Raw genomic sequence first — 21,666 nt, forward strand, 5'->3', positions numbered from 1 at the left:
ATGTCCATAAAAAGACTTTTGTGTGTAGGTCTACTCATGATAGCCCCAAACTAGAAATAATTCAAATATCCCTCAAGAAGAGAATGATAAATTGTATTATTTTCATACAATGGAACCATTGATATATGCAACTCTGTGGATCAATTTCAAAAACATAAGAGACTCTTAAATATGGAGAACAAACAGAGGGTTACTGGAGGGGTTGTGGGAGGGGGGAATGGGCAAGGGGCATTAAGGAATCTACTCCTGAAATCACTATTGCACTATATGCTAACTAATTTGGATGTTCCACTATATGCTAACTAATTTGCATGTTCCACTATACGCTAATTTGGATGTAAATTTCAAAAATAAAATTAAAAACAAAAAACAAAAAAACATTAAGTTAGCAAAACAGGTGAGACACAAAACAGCACATGATGCCTGATGTGTTACTTAGACGAAGCTCAAGCACAGGCAAAACCACAACTACAATGATGGAAGTCGGAAGACTGGTTTCCTCCGGGTGTAAACAGAGAAAACTCCTGTTCTCTATGTTGATCTGGGTGTTGGTCATCAAGGTATACACTTCACATCTGTGTACTGTAAATGAGACCTCACTGAAACACTGTTAGTGTGCAAACCGTTCTAATAGGAACATTCTTCCCTCTTATCCAAAGTCCAGATACACATATTCTTGTTTCCCTCTGAGAGCAGGTACTTGTTTTCTAGTCCAACCTTTCGAAAATGGAACCCAAGGAATACATGGGGTCTCTGACACTTAACTCCCCAGGCCTGTGCAGTCAAGGTCTCATCTGCTCAGGTGACTGCAGAGATTGGCAGACTCCAGGGACAGCAGTGGTGCCTCCTCATGCACTCGGTTCAATCTTCTTTCTTTCCTGGAAGTATGCTAATTATATTTCATCCAATACATCCAGGTGTTCGCAATGGGAGGACTTTCATGTTATCCTAGACACCGCACTGCAGGGGCAGAAGTCCCTCGTACGCACCTTATAATTTTTAAGTTTAAAAAACCAGTGGTATGGGGGAGGTTGTGCATGTGTGGGGACGGGTGTATATGAGGACCCTCTGTACCCTCCACCCAATTTTACTACATACTTAAAACTGCTCTAAAACATGAAGTTTATTAATTAAGGAAAAAAAAAAAACCTTTATGATGTGATCCAGCAATTCTGCTCATAGGTATATACTGGAGAAAAATGAAAAGCTGTGTCCACACAAAAACTTGTACATGAATGCACAAAACAGCATTATTTGTAATAGCCAAAAAATGCAAATAACCCCAATGTCCACAGACTGATAAAGAAATAAATAAAATGTGGCATATGTATATGACAGAATATTATCTGGCAATAAAAACGAAGTCCTGGGGCGCCTGGGTGGCTCAATCGGTTGAGTATCTGACTCTTGATTTTGGCTCAGGGCATGATCTCACGGTTTGTGAGATTAAGCCCCCTGTTGGGCTCTGAGCTGAGTGTGGAAGCCTGCTTAAGATTCTCTCTCTCTCTTCTTCTCTCTCTCTCTCTCTCTCTCTCCCTCCCTCTGTACCTCTCCTCTGCTCACACGTTTCTCTCTAGAATAAAATTAAAAAAACAAAAAAAGAACTACTGACCATGCTACAATATGTATGAGCCGTGAAAACATTACACTAAGCAAGGGGCGCCTGGGTGGCTCAGTCAGTTGAGCATCTGATGTTAGCTCATGTCATGATCTCATGGTTCGCGAGTTTGAGCCCTGCGTCGGGCTCTGTGCTGACAGCTCAGAGCCTAGAGCCTGCTTTGAGTTCTGGATCTCCCTCTCTCTCTGCCATCCCCTGCTCACACTCTGTCTCTCCCTCTGTCTGAAAAATAAATAAACATTTTTTAAAAGTTAAAAAAAACATTACACTAAGTGAAAGAAGCCAGTCACAAAGGGCCACATAATTATATGATTCTTTTTCTATAAAATGCCCAGAATAGGCAAAATGATTGACAGAAAGTACATCAGTGTTTGCCCAGTACTGGAAGAAAGGGGGACTTGGGAGTGTTGACACCTAGGGGATGCAGTTTCTTTTGAGGGTAATTAAAAATGTTCTAGAACTGACTATAGTGATGGCTGCACATGATCTGTGAATACACAACAAGCCACTGAATTATATACTTTAAATGGGTCAACTGTATACTATGTGAATTATATTTGAGTAAAACAGTGAAAACTTAAACAAACAGTAGTAATGGGAAACACAGAGCCACACGCCAGGCTGTATTCTAAATGCTTCCCAGGGATTAACTCATCGATTCTTCCCAGCAACCCAAGTATGTAGGTGCCACTACCATCCCCAACTTATTGGTGAGGAAACTCAAGGACGGTTTAGATAACTTGCCTAAGGTCACAGAACAGCGGGGCCAAGACTTGGACCCGGTGGTTTGGCTCCGGAGTCCACATTCCCATTTGCTACCTTAGATCGCCTCTTAAAAACAAAACAAAGCAAACAAAAAATGGACACACAGAAAGATAACGGAGACCAGACAGGAAGCATGTTAAACTGCTAACGATGACTCCCCATGGAAAAGAACAGCTTTCAAATCTTAATTGAAAACTTCCATAATGTTGGAGTTTTCCCAACCACTGAATGTAGTTTATAAAAATTTCACATGTTTTGGTAATGTTAGAAGTGGGATACTAATGTTGTGGAACTAGAGATGACCTTTTTTTTGTTATGTTTCTATCGTTATTTAATGTTCAAATAATACTTTAGCAACAGGAGAAAAGAATTTGCCTTGTGTTGACAACAACTTGTATCAAACTTCTTCCAGTGGTCTGGTGGTAACCTGACAGTACATATCTCAGCTGAGTAGCAATTTAATGAACCTGATCTTTCTCCAATGAATCTTCTAATGGGTATTTACTGAAGAACTAACACACACTGTCCCAAGACCAACGCAGTGATAAACCCCGGATGTCTGCCCACTTATGGCTCCGTGAGTGCAGCTTACACCTGCATCTCCCAGGCTCACCTCGGAGTAGGTTCTGTCGGAGACACTGCTCGATGCATCGTCATAGGCCGCGTGAAATACACCAGATAGCCTGACAAAGGAGACACCACATGGGCACATCAAGGTCAACGAGTTGCACGCGGGAAATCCGAAGGCAGCACCGGTCAGTCCTCACTACAGCCACACTTTAACAAGGACAAAGGTCAGAATCTCTAGGATCCAGGAAGGATGGGATGTGTTTGGGGTAGAAAAAAGCTTCTCAGGTACTTTCTACTTCTTTGCTAGGGGACCTGTCCTACGTTGAGAATCAGGGATCGTCAGAATGAAAAAATTAAAACTGCAATTCTGTTGAGTATTCTCAGGATATGTCCACAGAAGCCAATTCAGCATCATACCATTTAACACTCTCGCAATCTTTTGAGTTACCAGGAAACAACGACAAATTTTCTGGTTTGTCTGAGATTTCTTTATAGACTATAGGACAGTCTCAGCTTCTCACTCTCACAATCTACAGTCAGAGAACCAAAAGAAAGACAAACCTGCTCCACAGAACCTGGCCCCCGAGGTCCTAGGGAAGGGAATGTTGGCATCTTGGTATGACCCATAGGCAGTGGTCACCCGGGCAAACGTTGGTAAGGGCGGAGTGACGGAGTTTGGGAGTGCAAAGGGGTTGCTGGAAGTGCTGTCTTCTTGGTTCTGAAATTTAAAAATTAACAGACTAGGGGCACCTGGGTGGCTCAGTCGTTTAAGCGTCTGACTCTTGGTTCCGGCTCAGGTCATGATCTCACACTTGGGGAGTTCAAGTCCCACATCAGAGTGTGGAGACTGCTTGGGATTCTCTCTCTCCCCCTCTCTCTCTGCCTCTCTCTCTCTCTCAAAATAAATAAATAAACTTAAAAAAATTTTTAACATACTAAAAACCACAGGCTGTCTTAAAGCTGACTTACAAAATGAGGATACATTAGTTTGGGGAGGAAGAAACGAAACAAAACACCAAAGCACGAGTCGGTACAAGAATCCCACCACAAAAGACTCAAGGCAGGAGACGAGCTGGCGCAGGCAGGGCTCCAAACAACTCTGGTTGCGCTTCACTTTTTGCAGGGAAGTGTCTTTCAGGATCTAGAAAAGGCACGAAACACAGTCAAGAATAGCAACCTTCTCTCTCCTGATTCACTTTTATTCTTCAAAGCAGTGGGAGGCCGTGAAGACGCAGGGAGACTGGAGCACAGCCGTGCCTCAGGCTTCCAGTGCAGCAACCTACTTTCCACCTGCTCTAGAGGCGCGGAGAGCAGATGCGTTTCTGTGCCCTCTTCGAGAAGCCCGTTCCTCAGCCAGGGTGTGCACACACATCTTTACTGTGAATTCTACTCCTGCCCTGTCCTAGCTTGACCCCTATCCCCCCCAGGAAAATCTCAGTACCTTAGAAGTAACGCTCAATACAAGCCCGGGGGAGAAGATTTCAATCCAGTGGAAATTACTATAATTTTTTTCTTCTTTAAAAACATAAATCCTAACATTTTAAGGCACATACTGGAGACCTAAAGTGACATACACATACTGAAGACAGGCATGTAAATTGGCTGTCCTGTAACGAAGTCATTACCCATGTGGGGCTACGGGGCATGGGAAGTGAGGAGAGTCTGAATCGAGAGGTTCTGGAAGCATATAATTCATACCAAGTGTCGAAGACTTATTAGTACAAGAATGCAAAGTGTCTCAACAATTGTTATATGGATTGCATGTTGATATAACACTTGGCACATACTGGATGAAGTAAAAATAGTACTGAAGTTAATTTACCTGCTACTTTCCTTTTTTTTTTAGTGTGATTACTAGAAAATTTTAAATTACGTGTAGCCTACATTCTATTTCTGTCAGACAGTACTCAATTAGACTTTTAGAGATACTTCCTAATCCTATCATTTGTATACCAATAGGAAGATCTACCTTTTTTTATATGTGCAAATAAGACAATGAAATATTCAAATTCCGAGTACAGAAAAACAACAACAACAAAAAAACCAGACTCTTAACTAGAGAGAACAAATAGATGGTTACCAGAGGGGAGGTAGGTGGGAGATGAGTGAAATAGGTGATGGGGATTAAGACCACACTTAACGCGATGAGTGGTGCTGAGTGATGTATAGAATTGTTGAATCATTGTATTGTACACCTAAAACTACTGTAACGCTGTATGTTAATTATACTTGGATTCAAAAAATTCCAAGCACAAAATGTACCTCTACCACAAAACCAAAGTAACGTCTGAGAGATCTTTACGCCACCTGAAAAATTTCTTGGCTACGTATCTTATCCCAAGAAGACGGGCCAAGTGTCTATAATACAAACTAGGCCAAAGCGAACAGCATTTGGGTCAACTTGGTTGGTCAGGACTTTTCAGTTACTTCACACAGGCTGCTGCTCACACTGAAAAAGGTGTAGCCTCCCCAGCTCGTGGGGCTGTTTAAATGGGGGTTCTGCCTGATTAGCTCTGCATGAACTGACAGAGTAAGTTCCTGAGCCAGCAGCTAAGGGCAGACGCCGTGCCGGTCGGCCCTGTTTCGGGCACCGCCATGCCTCCGGACGCCTCACGCGTTCAACGAGCCAGCCGCGCTCTGGGATGACACCATTTCCTCTCATGGAATGAACTTTTTTAGTGACCTCACATTTTGTTTTCTGATTATAAAGTATCTCTTAGCTTCAGAATACATCTTGCCTACTGTTTCCAGATAAATGAAAATGTACTGCAGGGCTCTTAACCCGGGATTGATTCACAGCTTTAATGAGATCTATGAGCAGATGAGAGGCAATTATGGAACCGCATCCTATTCACGCACAGTGTTTCTGAAATTATATACCACAGTTGCGCAAATTTTTCTGTGTCGGTTTCATGAGATGTTCAAAGGGGCTCCACGACCCAAAAAGGCTGAGGACCACCTCCACTGTTTGCTACACACAGTGAACAGCAAGGGCTAACCCGGTGGCGCAGAAGGACAGATGACTTTCAAATCTTCTCTATTGGACTTTTCACTCGACCTTACTACTCAACTCAGACACGGATGCCCCTGGACAGAGGTTTCCTCTTAAGACACCGGAGGAGAATTTGTGAACACAGACCCCCACCTTCAGCAGCTTGGCTTTCATCGTGGACGTGATGGTGGTGGGGTTGATAAACTGGAACGAGGGGGCAGCGTTGTTGGGATACTGCGCGGGGAACTTGACCAGCATCTTGACGCGGTGGCTGCTGCAGTGCACAGACACCGTGCAGCTCCTGTCCGCCGCATCCATCTGCAGGGGACAAAGGGACAACCGCTTGGGAGGTAGGCCACCATTCGTTTTCAGACGCAAATGAATTTAAACAAGCTAAGTGCAAGCTCAAGGTTCCTGGTAACTGGGCGGAGGGGGGCATTCCCCAAAGACAAGTGAATCTGGAAGATTCAGACCTCTTGTGTTCAAGACAGATGTTTCAATTTTAGCACTGATTTAATAAGTGCAAAGTATTTTGACGTAAAAAAGCTTCAACCTAAAGCTGTGAGGTAGACTGGAACTTGTTATATTTATTTTGAGACGAGAAAAGAAAGCAGGAAGAATGGAAATACCTGACTCAAGTTCAAAAGAACTCCTGGGAAAATCCATAGAGACAGAAAGTTGATTAGTCAGCGCCAGAGGCTGGGGGGGAGAAGGCAATGAGAAGTGACTGCTAATGGATATGGGATTTTTTTAGGGACGATGACAATGCTTTGGAATTAAGGGTGATGGCTGCATTACTCTGTGACTGAGGTTTACAACCACCAAACTGTAAACTTTAGAAGGGTAAACTTTATGGCATGTGAATTTTATCTCAATACTTTTAAAAAAGCACTCCTGGAAAAGGAATCAAGATCTCCTTCTAAAAAGAGACTCACTTGGCTATCCACACTCTTCTCAACTGTTCTCAACAAAGGGGGTATGATCTGAATCGATACAGATAGCCAATTAATCAGAGGATTCTTTCTCTCTCTTGATTTCTTGTGTGGCCAACCAGAGAAGGCAGCTGGAGTAGAGCAAAAAACAGGAACACAGGTGGGAAATCTGGGGACAGATTTCAAATATTCTCCCTTCCACCAAATAGCTGCTGACTTCCGACAAGTCATTGCATCTCTTAGTGTGTGTTTCCTCTTCTGTTAAGTGGGGATAAAAGCACGTGTTGCAGAGTTGTTTCATTTATTTTTTTGTTTATTTATTTTTGAGACAGAGAGTGAGCACAAGGGGGCAGGGGCAGAGAGAGAGGGGGAACAGAGGATCCCAAGCGGGTTTTATGCTGACAGCAGAGAGCCCCATGCGGGACTTGTACTTCCGAACCGCGAGATCATGACCCGAACTGAAGTCAGACACTTAACTGACTGAGCCACCCAGGTGCTCCTGCAGAGTTGTTGTTGTTGTTTTTTTGTTTTTTTTTTTTAATTTTTTTAATGTTTATTTATTTTTGAGAGAGAGACAGAACTCAAGCAGGGAAGAGGCAGAGAGAGAGGGCGACACAGAATCCAAAGAGGCTCCAAGCTCTGAGCTGTCAGCACAGAGCCAGCCTGATGCAGAGCTCCAACTCACCAGCCTCGAGACCATGACCTGAGCTGAAGTCGGACGCTCAACTGACTGAGCCACCAGGCGCCCCCCTGCAGAGTTGTTTTAAAGGCCAAAGGAGGTAAGTATGTACACACAGGTACATATCCATGCCTACCGTTTGTTGAATCTGGGCAAAAGAGAAACGAATCAAGCTTCAAAACTCCTTCACAGGGGCGCCTGGGCGGCTCAGTTGGTTAAGCGTCCAACTCCCGATTTTGGCTCAGGTCATGATCTCACAGCTCATGACACAGAGTCCTGCGTTGGGCTCTGTGCTCACATCGCAGAGCCCGCTTGGGATTCTCTCTCCCTCACTCTCTGCCCTTACCCCACCCCTGTGCTCACGTGCACTGTGTCTCTCCCTCTCTCTCAAAATAATTAAATAAACATTAAAAAAACCCAAAAAACCTTCTTCACAGACTCAGTTCTCTGAAGGAAAGCATTTCATTACCCGCCCAAAATGAAAAGAGTAAATCTTTCCACATGTTAGACGAACAGAGAGGTTTGGTGACCTCACTAGAAGCTGAAGTCATTAAGGAAATGACCAGCTCTAAGGGCAGGTAGTACAGCAGAGCACAAAGAACCTTGGGGAGGCAGGCGTGGCTGCCAAACTCAGCTCTGCCATTAACTATGGCAGGAACCTTTGCCAACTCACGGAGCCTTCCTGGATCTAAGGATCTTCACACATGGGAAAATGAAGTGTTGGAGCATCTAAGAGGATTTCAGGACACGTGAACACCAGTTTATTCCTTGGTCCAGCTTATGAGAAAAGAGTATGGTAAGAATATAATTTACATTGGAAGACTTCTATTTCCTTAGAAAGTCTAGAAAATAAAAAAGCAAGCAGAGAGGTACACCTGTTAGAGCAGCGGAGCTATCTGTAGCCACCATCCTGGCTCAAACAGTCCCCACTCCCACAAAGTGCCATCTGCAAGCATGAGCCAATCATTAGACTACCGAGTACCTCCACGTTGACATTCCGGATCTGCACGTTGATCAGGGAGAACTCCTGCTGCAGAGTCTGAGGCAGTCCCAGTTGATCTGACTTCTTCTCTTCCAGGATACTGCTTGGGGGGTCTTCCTTTAAGACTAGCAGGAGAGAGAGGGTCTCCAGTTGTTGGCAAATGTTTTTTGAAAATGAGTCAGAGAGCAGTTCTGGGGTACCTGCCAGAACTGAAATGCACAGAGGGGCACCTCACCTAAAACATCAGTTTAACCAATTACCTTCTTCCTCCCCATGGCTCGAGTTGTGCTGGTGATCCGTATCTTGAGTGTGAAGGGTCTTCTCTGGTTCCGGCAGAAGAGAAATGCTCTCAATGAACTCATCAACACCATCTAATATGTCATTTGCACAAAGCTGCAACAAAGGGTAAAAGATCTAGGTCTCCGGAAGTCAGTGGAAATGTTCCTTGAGTCTGGTTCTGACTTAAAAATGGGACTCAGGAAGGCTAAAAGACGTCAGCCCAAAACTGAGACAATCAAAATAGGTTTTACCCACCACCAGCTCCCCCTGGTTAAATACACAGGAGAATAGGCTCTATTATCTACATGGAAATTTTTCATCCTGTTCATCCTTTATGCAAGCCTCAGAAAACAATACTTTAAATTCCAAGCCTTTGTGGAGTTATTCAGCTAACCCAAGACCAAAAATGAATAAATGGTACTTTCTGGAGAAAATATATTTGAAAGGCAGTAAGGTGATGATACTTGACCAAAATGCTCAAGAGTGACTTCTTACTAAGCAATGTTGCACATTTTTTTAAATTTTATTTATTTGTTTGTTTGTTTTTAAGTAACCTCTACATCCAATGTGGGGCTTGAACTCACAAACCTAAGAGCAGGAGTTGCGTGTTCTCATTCCCAGGTTTCAGCACCAAAAAAACCCCCAAAACAATAAACCAAAAACCCAACTCCACGGTGTTGTAAATTTCAGCCAGCATTTTCCATCCACCCTATATGGAGCACTGTGGGGGAAGCAATACAAGGGAGGTGTGGCTCCTGCCTTTAAGGAGCGTGGCCACTGAACGAAAGAACCACACTGAGGCGGGAACACAGCAAGGGGCCGTGGCAGCAGGTCACACCAGGTGCCACCGTGGTTCGTGGAAGAAACAGAACTTGTGGGGCAAACCTTGAAAAAGGCTTCAGAGAATAGGTACCACTGATGGATGTAAAGGGCTCTGAACACTGCAGAGTGTAAGGTTCGACTTCTTAGCTCATTTAGAAGAAGAGAAAGAAATTAAGCCCACAGGCCATTTGCTCAGTAGGCTATCTACAGTCTCCTACCGGGACAGGAGAAAAGACAGGAGAAAAGGCATTCGGAGGCTTTTCACGCTTACAAGTGCCAGATACGAAAGTTGGCTCTTGGAGACCGCAAAGCCTCAGTGTGGCCTATACAAGCCACTCAGCCAACCATCAAGTATTGTTAAATGTCTGTCATGTACCCTCTAACTTCCACAACTACTAACCCTTGGTTTTGTTTTGTTTTGTTTTAAGGTTTCCAGCATACCCGGTTACACTCCTCCACAACGGCGCTGAATACATACCCTCTGCATCTGGGAATCCACCCGCCACATTCTCAAGGTCTGATCCCGTGACCACGTGACCAGTTGGTAGTCCTTGGACCCTAGAAATCACCAAATAAGAATCCTGGAATGTTTGGAGGGTGGGGTGGGGGGTGCGGATTCAACATCAACTTTGCTACAAGTTGCAGGGGAGCGAGATTCCTCCCTTCGTTTGGCCATCCATCCATTCAATAAATACTTACTGACCAACGCCTATATGCCAGGCACCGTTCTAGATACTAGGGCAATGGCGCGAATGCAACAACCTCTGTCTTTACAGAGCTCACAATCCAGTGCCGGCAACAGACAAACAGATAAATATGCGATAAAACGTCTGGGAGTGATAGCGCTCTTGCAAAAAAGGATAAGACAACTGCCGGCAGAGCTATTTTTAGACAGGTTTCCCTGAGGAAGTTGCATTTGAGCAGCAACTTAAATGAAGCGAAATAATAACTGGCAGGTGAGCAGGTGAAAAGGGATGCTGGGACTTAACGTCACACTGAACTTTCGCCTCCACAAATGTTCCTCCTTTTACACGCTCCAGAGGAGCTGAGCATGAATATGATTTTTTGAAATGAATTGCTTTAAAAGCATAATGACACCTTACTGTTTGAAAAGAATTTTTTGGCAAACAGATGCATCTCTTCATAAAATGGATAATCGATCTTGAATGTTCTTAATGGCCTGAGTTGTATTTTCACATATTAGGTCTGGTCAAAGGGAAATTATTCTAAAAAGGTTTAGAGAGCTTTATGAAAGATCAGGGCATTTCAGAGTAATTAGGTCCTATCTAGAATTGCCTTTATGGCCATCCTTAGAGAGCCGAGAATTTAGAAGACTTTAGAATTTTAATTTCATCCAATTCCCTCATTTTACAGATGGGAAAATGGAGGCACCAGAGAACACACTCTGTCCGAGCTAACAGGGTGGGTGAGGGGCAAAAATTCCTTCTCTGTGTCACTGCCTTCAGTTGGGCCTCTGCTCCTCAACGAGTCAGCATTTCCCTGTGCGTGCCCCACAGGACACAGCTCTTCTGAATAACTGCCTGCCAGGAGTCCCCTCGTACAGACTCCTGCTCGTGTCAGCCACTGTCTGTCTCCACATCTGGCTTCTCTTCATACCCCTGACTGAAGTTATGCCTGATTCCATTCTAAACCCAACTCCTCCAGCAGTGCCTTCACCCCCATTCCCTCCTACCCCCACAGGGCCCTTGCTTTCCCACGCCCTCCCTTTCTTGCACCTTCTCCTCGCCCTCAGAGACAGGGCAGCAGCTCTAACATCAACTCAGTCTGCTCCTTGTCTTTGAAGGCAATTTCTTTCACGAATCCAGTCCCTACTGCCTCTGTTCACGTTGCCTTGTAGTCTGGCTTCTATCCTCAATCCGCTTTTGGAACTCCTCTCTTAATGATCATATGGCCTCCTATTTGTACCATTAAGCGCTTTTCTCTTATTCTGCACATCCATCCTTCAGCAACACCTACAACCAGCGACTGCCGCTTCCTTCATGAAGCATCTTCTTCCCCTGGCTACAACACCCTGATTCTCTTCCTACCTCTCTAAGGGCCCCTGCACCGCAGTGAAAACCAAAATTAAACCAGTAAAAACTGACTAGGAAGACATGGCAGTAAAAATAAAATGGGGCAGCCTGAAGTTGAAAAAGAAGTGAAATACAGGAATACATGCAGGATGATTAGACTTATAAAAGGTTCGACAAGCACGCTGAAACTATTTCAAGGGATGCACTAATGGGTGGCAAAACTCTAAAAAAATAATCATTCTCATGAGTGTTAGGAGAGCGTATCCTTCTGGGGAAGGGAGGGCACTGTGATCGAGAAGTTTCTGGGGTTCTAGCAATGTTCCCTTTCTAGACCCTGGTGGTAGTTATGTACATTTTCACTTCATAATTTGTAAGAATGTACACGTTTCATGCAATTTTCTAGACAGATGATATACTTTACAATAAAAAGGAATTTGAAAAAAAAAGCACCTGTAACCGGTACTCAAAAATCTCGTTACTGACTAGACGGTCCCAACATACACAATTCACCCTGCCGGCTTACAGACAACACAGATAGCTGAAAATGGGTTGCTAAAACCTTTTCATTCCAATCCAAAACTACAGGCCAACCTCTCCCTGCCAAACCATGAGGAAACTACATCTTCTATTTACGATGGCGAAATGCAAGAGAGGAAGTTGAGAGCCAAAGTCATGCATGCAAATTAATGGGATAAAAACCAAGCAGCCTCATGTTTCTAGAAGCAGGGAGATTTGGGAAATAAAGATGGGAAAATTCAGGGGCTGATCAAAAGAGTCCCTTCAAAAACTATCCTGGAAGAGGCTTGCGAAGTCACAAACAAGCCGGGATAAGAGGACTGCTCTGATCTCAGGATTACCAGAGACCTTTCCCGGGACTCTGGACAGTCCACACCACTCCACTGCCTGGTTTTCCGTCTATCATATGGAAAGACCTTGAAATCCACTTCCGTTGCATAAAACCTTTAGAGATCACGACAGTAAGGTCTCAAGAAAAGAGAGGCTGCAACTAAATTTGCACACTGAGCTGGTGGAGAAGCGGAGGCCGAGGGCTTGCGATTCCCATTACACTTGACCTTGCATTAGTGAGGGCTGGCTAGATGGAGCTTCAAGAACCATCCCCGAAACTCAGTGGCCTAAAGCAAGGACATCTTGCTCCTACACTCCCACCTCATCCTTGCTGCCGACACAGCTCCAGCTGGAGTCTTGCCAGCTGCTGTGGCAGAAACAAAGAGAGCGTGTTAATTGCACAATGGCTGTTAATGCTTCAGCCCAGAAGAGACGGCATCTCTTTGTTCACGTTTCACGACCAAAGCAAGACGTTTGGCCAAACCCATCTTCAGGGAGGTGGGAGATAAAACACCACCATGTGCCGTGAAGAGAACTAGGGTTATTTGGTGGGCAGCGCTGATGACGGCCTCAGGTCTCCTTCCTCAACAGAGTGGAAAGGGGCGAATGCCAGACTTCTGAGGGTTCTGACCCCAGAGTTTTTCAGCCCCAGAGATGATCCCACAGGAAGTCTATCAATCTCTTCCGGATCTCTTCCACACAGGTGAGAGATGACACTGAACATAAGAGAAGAGGAGGAAACCTGGGAGAGAAACCACAGCCGCACACCCCCTTACCCATCTACCGTGAAAGGTGGCGACCCCCCTGACTCTCTCGTTTCTAAAGCCCAGCCCTGAGGTGCCCGTGCTGGGCCACACGGCCAACCCTGACTGGAGATGCCGTGGACCACGGCTCAGGAGGAAATCAGGCTCCCCCTCACCCTCCTTCTGTCTTCTCCACTGGAACTCCAGCACCACATCATCGTGCCCCACAAAGGTATGCACTGGCGTGTTCAAGTCAAAGACGTTCCACAAGAGAAGACTATTTTCCCTCCGCAGCTGGGGAACCATCACAGTCACCAGTCCATTGCTGAAAGGCTACGGCAGGAAAGGGAAAAGAAGGTGATTATTCCTGGGAGACGCCGCTGAATCTTGAATTACCCAAGTTGGGATGCTTTCCTAACGAAAATAAGTTACACGATGGGGGGATCCCAACCACTCGGGGGAGATTTTTTTCCAATACCGTAAGTTACCCATCACATCTACTTTCCTTCTGCATTTATTTTACTTTTTCTTCGCGTGGAAAGGACCACAGCCGGTAAAAAATAAAGCTAAGCCAAATCCTTGGAGAACTTTAAATTCTGAAACAAGCAAATGGCTGTGACCGCTGCGTACCATGAAACACTGTGTCGCATCCTGGTGCTTCCCCGGAACGACTGTGCAAGACACCCTGGGGAAAACCCCAGAGCGGCAAGCAGAATTCTTGCCATGTGGACACACACCGGAAGCACACATCCACATCAGGCAGCACCTCCCTGGCCCCAAAACTGCAGCTCTTCAGAGGAAAACCCTCCAGTTTCAGGACTGACATGTTTTACTTATCGACACCTCATCTGCTAGGGAGCTGAGGGGCCCATTTAGTAGCTAACCGGCCTCTGTTCTTTAAGGAATAAACCACAGTCATCTAAAAGCACATTTATCTTCACTTGCCCTCCTGGCAGCACTCCTGGACTTCTCTGTTTATTTTTTAAAGTAAACATATTAATCCAGAGAAGTATTTGAATGCATAAGAACAATGTCTGATTTCTTGACAAGCACTCCTAGATGCAAAAGCCACTTAATCCCTAAATTATCTTCTATGCTCCACAGAGTCTCGGGGTGACAGCCTAATGCAGAAATGCAGCTTTATTCACCTCTGTGCTCCCTTTCAAGTTGACACTGAGGACAAGAGATTGTATCTGATCAGCAGCTATCAATGCGGCAATGGGAAAAATTGTGGGAAGGCTGATAACAGCCTGCCCCCCCCCATCTGTAGCATTTTATGGTTTACAAAGCATTTTCACACACAATTTTTCAAAAGGAAAGTCATATTGTGCATGTGCTAAATGCCACTGAATTGAACATCTTACAATGGTAAATTTTATCACAATAATAAAAAGGAAGACCTAGTAAAAATTATTATTCATGTTCTACAGAGGAGGAAACTATTGCTCAAAAGCATCCAGTAGCCTGCCCAAGGCCACACACACATTAAATGGCTCATTGCAACATTATTCACAACAGCCCAGATACGGAAACAACCTAAGTGTCCATCAATGGATGAAAAGATAAAGAAGACGTGTTAGATACATTCTACGGAATGCTATTCAGCCAGGAGAAAGAAGGAAATCTGCCATCTGCCACAACATGGGTGGACTTAAGGGCACTACACTAAGTGAAATAAGTCCGAGAAAGACAAATACTGGGTGAGGTCACTTACATGTGGACTCTAAGACGGCTGAATTCACAGAAACAGAGAGCAGGATGGTGTTTGCCAAGGGCTGATGGGTGGGGGAAACGGGGACCATGCTGGTCAAATTTCCAGTCGAAACTTCTAGTTAGAAGACGAGTAAGTTTTGGATCTAATATACAGCATGGTGACGGGAGTGAACAATACCATATTACACTCATAAAAGTTGCTAAGAGATTAATATCACATGTTCTCAATCCAAAAAAGAAATGGTAATTATGTGATGTGACAGAGGTATTAGCTAACGCTATGGTACCAGTAGTCTGGCAATAAATAAGTGTATCAGACACCTTGAACTGACACAATGTTATATGTCAGTTATACCTCAATAAATCTTGGGGAAAAATTAAATGGCATCGATGGATCCCAAACCCAGGTCGTCAGAATCTAAAGCCAGAATTCTTCCCACCATCGGGAAGAAATCCACTGACTGAAAGCGCTTCAACCCTGTGGCTCCATCTCCCCACTTCCCCTGCCCTTAGTGGCCACCTTCGTGCTGCCCGGCTTCCCAGGTGGTGGCCAGCAATCCTAGTGCAGATTCTTCCCCAACACTCGAAGCGCCAGTTTTTAAATACCTGGCAGCTTTTATGCCATCATGACCGCCTGTGTCCCCACCCCTCAACCAGGACAGGAAGTGAAAACTGCCTCACAGAGAAAGTAAGAGAAAATGGCCCTCGTGGCCCTCGCCCCACCCCACCCCCCGCATCTGGAACACCAAGGTGAAGCTCCCCAGCAGGAGGTGGGGTGTCCCACTCACCGTGTATCTGGCCTTCCAGACGGGCACCTGGCAAGGGAGAATACTGAGGTATTTCCGAGGCTGGCGGTAGTCCCAGAACTGGAAGAAAGAGAGCAGGATAATGTGTGGACTAAACGCCATCAAAAGACTCGACAACCGAAACGAGCCCAGCTTCGCTCTGTCCTCGGTGTGTTCCATGCAGCCCCCTGGCCCTGGGACCGTGGCAGAGACACAACCCTCCGTCTCCCATTTACAAACATTCCCGGGGTATTTCCGGACTCCAGGAGGACTGGCCCCGGGGCGCAGATCACCATCATCAGCCTGCCTACTAAACAGCCCTGTAATTGAAAGGTAAGAATGACATGTTTTCATGCCACATCGCGTTTCCACCGTGTAGGGTAACGTAACTAGGAACTAGGCTGATGTACTGACTACTCACTGCATTCCAGAGTTTAGAGCTTTCAGCTCTGTATCCCGTTTAATCTTTACAACCAAATAACGGGTGTTATTCATCTCTTTTTCAAATGAAGAAGCTAAATTACTGAACAGTCTAACTTGTGCAAGGTCACACCCGCTCCGCCACCGCCCCGGAACACGCGGAACTTGAGGCCGCGGAACATATGAAGGTAAGCCAGACACACTCTGCCTGAGCTGCCTGTGTTTTCCATGATGGGACAACTATACTTAGAGCTTGAACATTTGTCATGAAAGCAGGAAATGGCAGAGCACAAAAGGCAGGAGGACCGAGAGTGAGACTCTGAATTACTCAAGTACTAAGAAATTATTTTCTCTTAAAAAAATTTTTTTTTTAATGTTTATTTATTTTTGAGAGAGAGAGAGACAGAACGTAAGCGGGGAAGGGGCACGGAGAGAGGGAGACACAGAATCCGAAGCAGTCTCCAGGCTCTGAGCTGTCAGCACAGAGCCCGACACGGGCCTCAAACTCACCAACAGTGAGATCGTGACCTGAGGTGAAGTCGGCCGCTTAACCAACTGAGCCACCCAGACGCCCCACTAAGAAATTATTTTTAAAAATAGATGACGCCCTCTCTCTCTGCACCTCCCCTGCTTGGTCTCTCTCAAAAATAAATAAAACACTAAAAAAAAAAAAAAAATAGATGACAGAAACCATTCTGGAAAACAGTTTGGCAGTTTCTTAAAAAGTAAATGAGCACATACCACTGACCCAGTGATCTCAACTCCTGTGTATCTGTCCTGGAAAATGGAAACGGTCCATTCCCAGAAAAATCGATACACGAATGTTTATAGAAGCTCTATTCATAATCACCAAAAGCTGGGAACAGCCCCATCAATGTCCTTCAATGGGTCAAGAGAAAATAAACTGTAGCAGTATATCCATATAGTGGATTACTGCTCGTCAATAAAAAGTCTATGATCTATCGATTTTGAAAACAATTTGGATGAATCTTGAAGGCACTATGCTGAGCGAAAGAAGCCAACTCAGAAAGTAAGATACTGAATGTATCCATTTAAATGACATTCTCAAAAAGACTAAACTGCAGTGATAGAGAACACAACAACGGTTGCTAGAAATCAGGGGTTCGGGGAGAGTGTGGCTCTAAAGGAATCACATAAAGCAATTCTTGTTCCTTCTGACAACACTTTATTTTTGTCAAATTCGGGCTCCATATTCAAGATAATAAAATTTTTAAGATGTCTTTTTCAGCTAAACTGCCTCAGCATTTCCCAGATGGCCACAGGGAACTTGCTCCCTCAACTCGTAAAAGAAGGGAAACGAGACATCATTAGGTCTGCTTGGCATTCTCCGGATTTTTAATTAGCTCAACACTTTATGAATGCTTTCCTGTTACCAAGTCTCCCATATGTGAAAAACAAGCAAATAAAAAAATTCAGTCTCCCTAAGCTAATTACATACAAGTAAAACATTAGTATTATGAATACATTTTGAAAACTGGTTACTTGTCATGTCGGACAGAAGCATATTCATGCGCATTTACAGACTGTCACAGTAACTGTTAACAAAAGTAATCCTTTTTTTAAAAAGGATTATATAACTTAGGGGACAAGGTAGAGGACCCTGGGGATTTGACCAAGTCCTCACTCACCAGAACACGATCTTATTCTCAAGGCAACCACTGACAGTCTTATGGAATGATTACATATTGCATGTGAGTGGAGGACTTTGGTCTGTTTCAATGTGACAGACTGGTCACTATAAGAACCAGAGCCATGCCATCCTCCCCTTCATAGGTGATTTCTGCTTTTCTCTTACTTGCCAAAGGGCCTTTGCTACGAGCTACAGATCAGAAAGGAAGGCTTCTGAAGAAATATCAGAAGAGCCTCAGGCAAGAAAGAATCACATTCTTGAACAGCGTCATGGGTACAAGACTCTCTCAGTAAGGTGACCCTGACCCATGGGCAGACACACACCTGTCAGGATGTACCGAGGAACCGTGTCTGGATTTCCAGGACACTTTGTCTAAAGAAGGCAATGTTGTAAAACAGACTGCTCAGCTCAAGTTCAGGAAAAAAAGCAACCACCTAACCTGGTATGAAGTCATTTCATTGTGGTCATGTTCTACTTTTATTTTTATTTCCTTAATGTTCTAATTCTAATAGCCATAAAAGAAAAATCCTTTTCTTTCTTTTCGATCTAGTTCTAAGCCTCAATTCAACAGTTTTACAGTTTAACAATTTCCTAACTCGAGTGAAACATTCATTCAATGGCACCTTGTTCCAGTGCACCCCTTAGAATTCAGAAAATAAAAATATAATAAAAATTACTATAATTATAAGCTAATATTTCTTAAGGTAAACTTAAGAAAATGATTATGTAGGGAAAAAAAAGACATACTGACCCTTATCTACAAATTATTAAAAATAACGGTTGAATATTATGCAAAGTGCCTCTAAACTCCTACACTTTCTACAATTATGCTATTTATTTACATTCAATAAAAACTGCTTTCCACCCACCAGGATATAGTGGAATACATCAAATACCATGTCAAAAAATCTCATTTAATACGTAGGCTAAGCCTACAAGTAAGGAACAGGGGCTGAATCTCACAGGTGGAAACTGGCCAGTCACCTGCTTTAATACCTATGGAATCCCAGCCTCACAGGTGGGAAAGACGTCACTGAACGGCGACAAACTTGAGGAAAGAGGAGGGGGTGAACTGGATGGTTTCTGGGTTCTGAACTTGGGCGACAAGGTGACAAAAACCCAAATCCAAAACAAGCAAACCAACAAAACCCCGCTGTGGCACGTAAAAGTAAATTCCAACCCAAAGGGATTGACAATCCTCAAGGCAGAAGTTAACTTTTTAGGCCGTAGTGTCTGAATCTAGTTTTGCTGACCACACCGCAGGAAGACGTGGTACGGGAGCCTATGTAAACAGAACGTTAAATCGATGATGCTGAATCGCAAAACTGCTAAGTAAACTACTGTGGTCAAATCTCTGTCCTCCCAGACAGGGACCTGAGCTCAAGGAGCACGTGTGGAACGAGGCTGACTCTGTGCCCTGCAACTTCGTAAACACAGCATACTCCACAGTCGGGAGAGGAGCAAACAACACAAAACGTCACACTCCACGATAAACCACAAACACGAGGGTCACTGAAACACATAAACCCTCAAGCATTTCCAGCAAGTTACAGAATCCAGTAGAGCAACTCTGCTCCCGACTTTTTGCGGTGCTGATGACTAAAGATGTCCTAACTTTTGCAGACATGATCATCTTGTGAGAAAATTGCTATTTTTCCACCCCAGGGAGACGAACCACAAACTCGGTAACCTTAACAATGTTGGGGGCTTTTCTCCTTCACTTATATACATCTGGTGTGGTTTTTTGGTTTGCTTTGCTTTTGGTTTGTTTTTTTTTTTTTTTTTTCTGAAAGCTGACTTCTTGACAACTTCTTTGCAAATAAGCTTTTCCTTTCTAAATGCTTTAGTCTCTGACTCCCTTTCACAAAGGGAAAGAAGAAACCGTCTAAACAAATCCCAGGAGCCGCAACGGAGATACGCTACCCCATCATTCCTACTGGCCTACGTAACCAGGTTTACGTGCCCGTGCACCCCTAAAACACACACACTGTGCTCACTTATTGTAGCTTTCTTTCCAAAGAAAGTGCTGTTACGAAATCTGGTGCCTCCCACACACGGAACCCCAACTGTCCCAGTGGATCACTCACCTTGACAGAGTTGTCTTGGCTGGAGGTAGCAAGAATGTGCTCGATGTCTGGGTGCCAGTCCAGGCCATGGATTTTGGAGAGGTGGGCCGCGAGGTACTCCACTGCGGTGCTGGGTTTCTACAACAGGATCAGCACCGAGTGTTGTCGATTTACAAATCACTCGTTGAGGGTCTACCATGTAACGGACTGTTACATGGGCAGTGGGGGCACACAAGAGTATTACCAGATCCTCTCTCTATCCTTAAGAAACTCCACTTTGTTTTGCTTAAAACAAACAAACAGAAAAAGACTTATCCAGCTCTCCTTCACGCACGCTTGGCATATGGGCCTGTGAGCCAGATTTCTTTCTGCTCCGTCGCCATGCGTAGTTTTAATGAAGGACACAAGGCGGTGTGTGCTCTTCCCCCAAATAGGACAGACTGCAGTATCGGCCCCCCTTCCTCACTATCACTCAAGGAGAAGGGCTGTGACATGCAAACAGACCACCCCATCCCACGATCCTGGAGGTAAAACCACCAAATTTAAGTAATCGAGCACCAAGACCCAAGAGAACAAACACACATTGCAAAAGAAAACAATACATGATTAATAAGCTTATATAAGACAAAGGCAGAAGGAAACCTCAGAAATATACATTAAAGTAAGACTTTACAGGGCGCCTGGGTGGCTTAGTTGGTGAAGTGTCTGACGTCACCTCAGGTCATCATCTCCGAGTTCATGAGTTTGAGCCCCTCATCAGGCTCTGTGCTGATAGCTCAGAGCCTGGAGCCTGCTTCAGATTCTGTGTCTCCCTTTCTTCCTCTCTCTCTCTCTCTCTCGACCCCTCCCCTGCTCATGCTTTGTCTGTCTCTCTCTCAAAAATAAACATTAAAAATTTTTTAAATAAAATAAAATATTACTAAGCTATCGAATTAGAAGACATATGTAAATAACACTCAATGCTGACAAGGCTGCATTTGTCACTGCTGCTATTTATACCAAATAGCACAACCTTCTGGCAAAAAACTGACAATTTTTATCAACCAACTTCAAATTTTCCTTTCTTAAGAGAGTATTTCATTTCACAAAAAGCTTTAGATAACAAAAGATGTTCATCTTGGTATTATCTGGGCTACCAGAAAACCAGAAACAACACAAATAGTAAGTGGGGAATAATTAAATTTTAGAGTCAATTATGGACTAGCTATCTGATCCCATATGATATAGCCACTAAATGTTCTACTTAGGGATTATAGCACAGGGAAAATGCATGTGTTGTAACGTTAAATGAAAAAAGTACAGGGGCACTTGGGTGGCTCGGTCGGTTGAGCGTCTGACTTTTGGTTTCAGCTCTGGTCATGATCTCACGTTTTGTGGGGTTGAACCCCACGTCAGGCTCCACATTGACACTGTCGGGCCCGCTTCGGATTCTGTCTCTCTTTTCTTTGCCCTTCCTCCTGCTCACGCTTGCTCTCTCTCTCTCAAGATAAAAAAACATTTAAAAAAAAAAAAAGCGTGAGTGGGAGAGAGCCAAAGCATAAGAGACTCTTAAAAACTGAGAACTGAGGGTCGATGGGGGCTGGGAGGGAGGGGAGGGTGGGTGATGGGTACTGAGGAGGGCACCTTTTGGGATGAGCCCTGGGTGTTGTATGGAAACCAATTTGACAATAAATTTCATATATTGAAAAAAAAAGCGTAAGAAAACACCAAAATGTTAGCACTTGCCTCTGAGTAATAGGTCTATAAATGATTTTTATTTTTCCTTTTATA

At 44.3% G+C, this 21,666-nt stretch overlaps 1 protein-coding gene across 4 annotated transcripts in view; it reads right to left on the bottom strand.

The window, feature by feature from the left end:
- WDR59 (WD repeat domain 59) overlaps window positions 1-21,666 on the bottom strand; it is an 86,101-nt gene that overhangs the window by 27,286 nt on the left and 37,149 nt on the right. For all 4 annotated transcript variants that reach the window (XM_078438986.1, XM_078438985.1, XM_078438988.1 and 1 more), the window contains exons 8-17: window positions 19,918-20,034; window positions 15,763-15,840; window positions 13,438-13,594; window positions 10,118-10,197; window positions 8,799-8,931; window positions 8,539-8,663; window positions 6,099-6,263; window positions 3,999-4,094; window positions 3,515-3,671; window positions 2,997-3,066 (exon numbers count right to left, since the gene is read on the bottom strand). In XM_078438986.1, coding sequence (XP_078295112.1) covers window positions 2,997-3,066; window positions 3,515-3,671; window positions 3,999-4,094; window positions 6,099-6,263; window positions 8,539-8,663; window positions 8,799-8,931; window positions 10,118-10,197; window positions 13,438-13,594; window positions 15,763-15,840; window positions 19,918-20,034 — 1,178 coding nt within the window. The remainder of the gene's footprint in view (window positions 1-2,996; window positions 3,067-3,514; window positions 3,672-3,998; window positions 4,095-6,098; window positions 6,264-8,538; window positions 8,664-8,798; window positions 8,932-10,117; window positions 10,198-13,437; window positions 13,595-15,762; window positions 15,841-19,917; window positions 20,035-21,666) is intronic.

This window comes from Panthera onca, chromosome E2 (genome assembly GCF_046562875.1).
Source record: "Panthera onca isolate mPanOnc1 chromosome E2, mPanOnc1 haplotype 2, whole genome shotgun sequence".
NCBI classification, from domain to species: Eukaryota; Metazoa; Chordata; class Mammalia; order Carnivora; family Felidae; genus Panthera; species Panthera onca.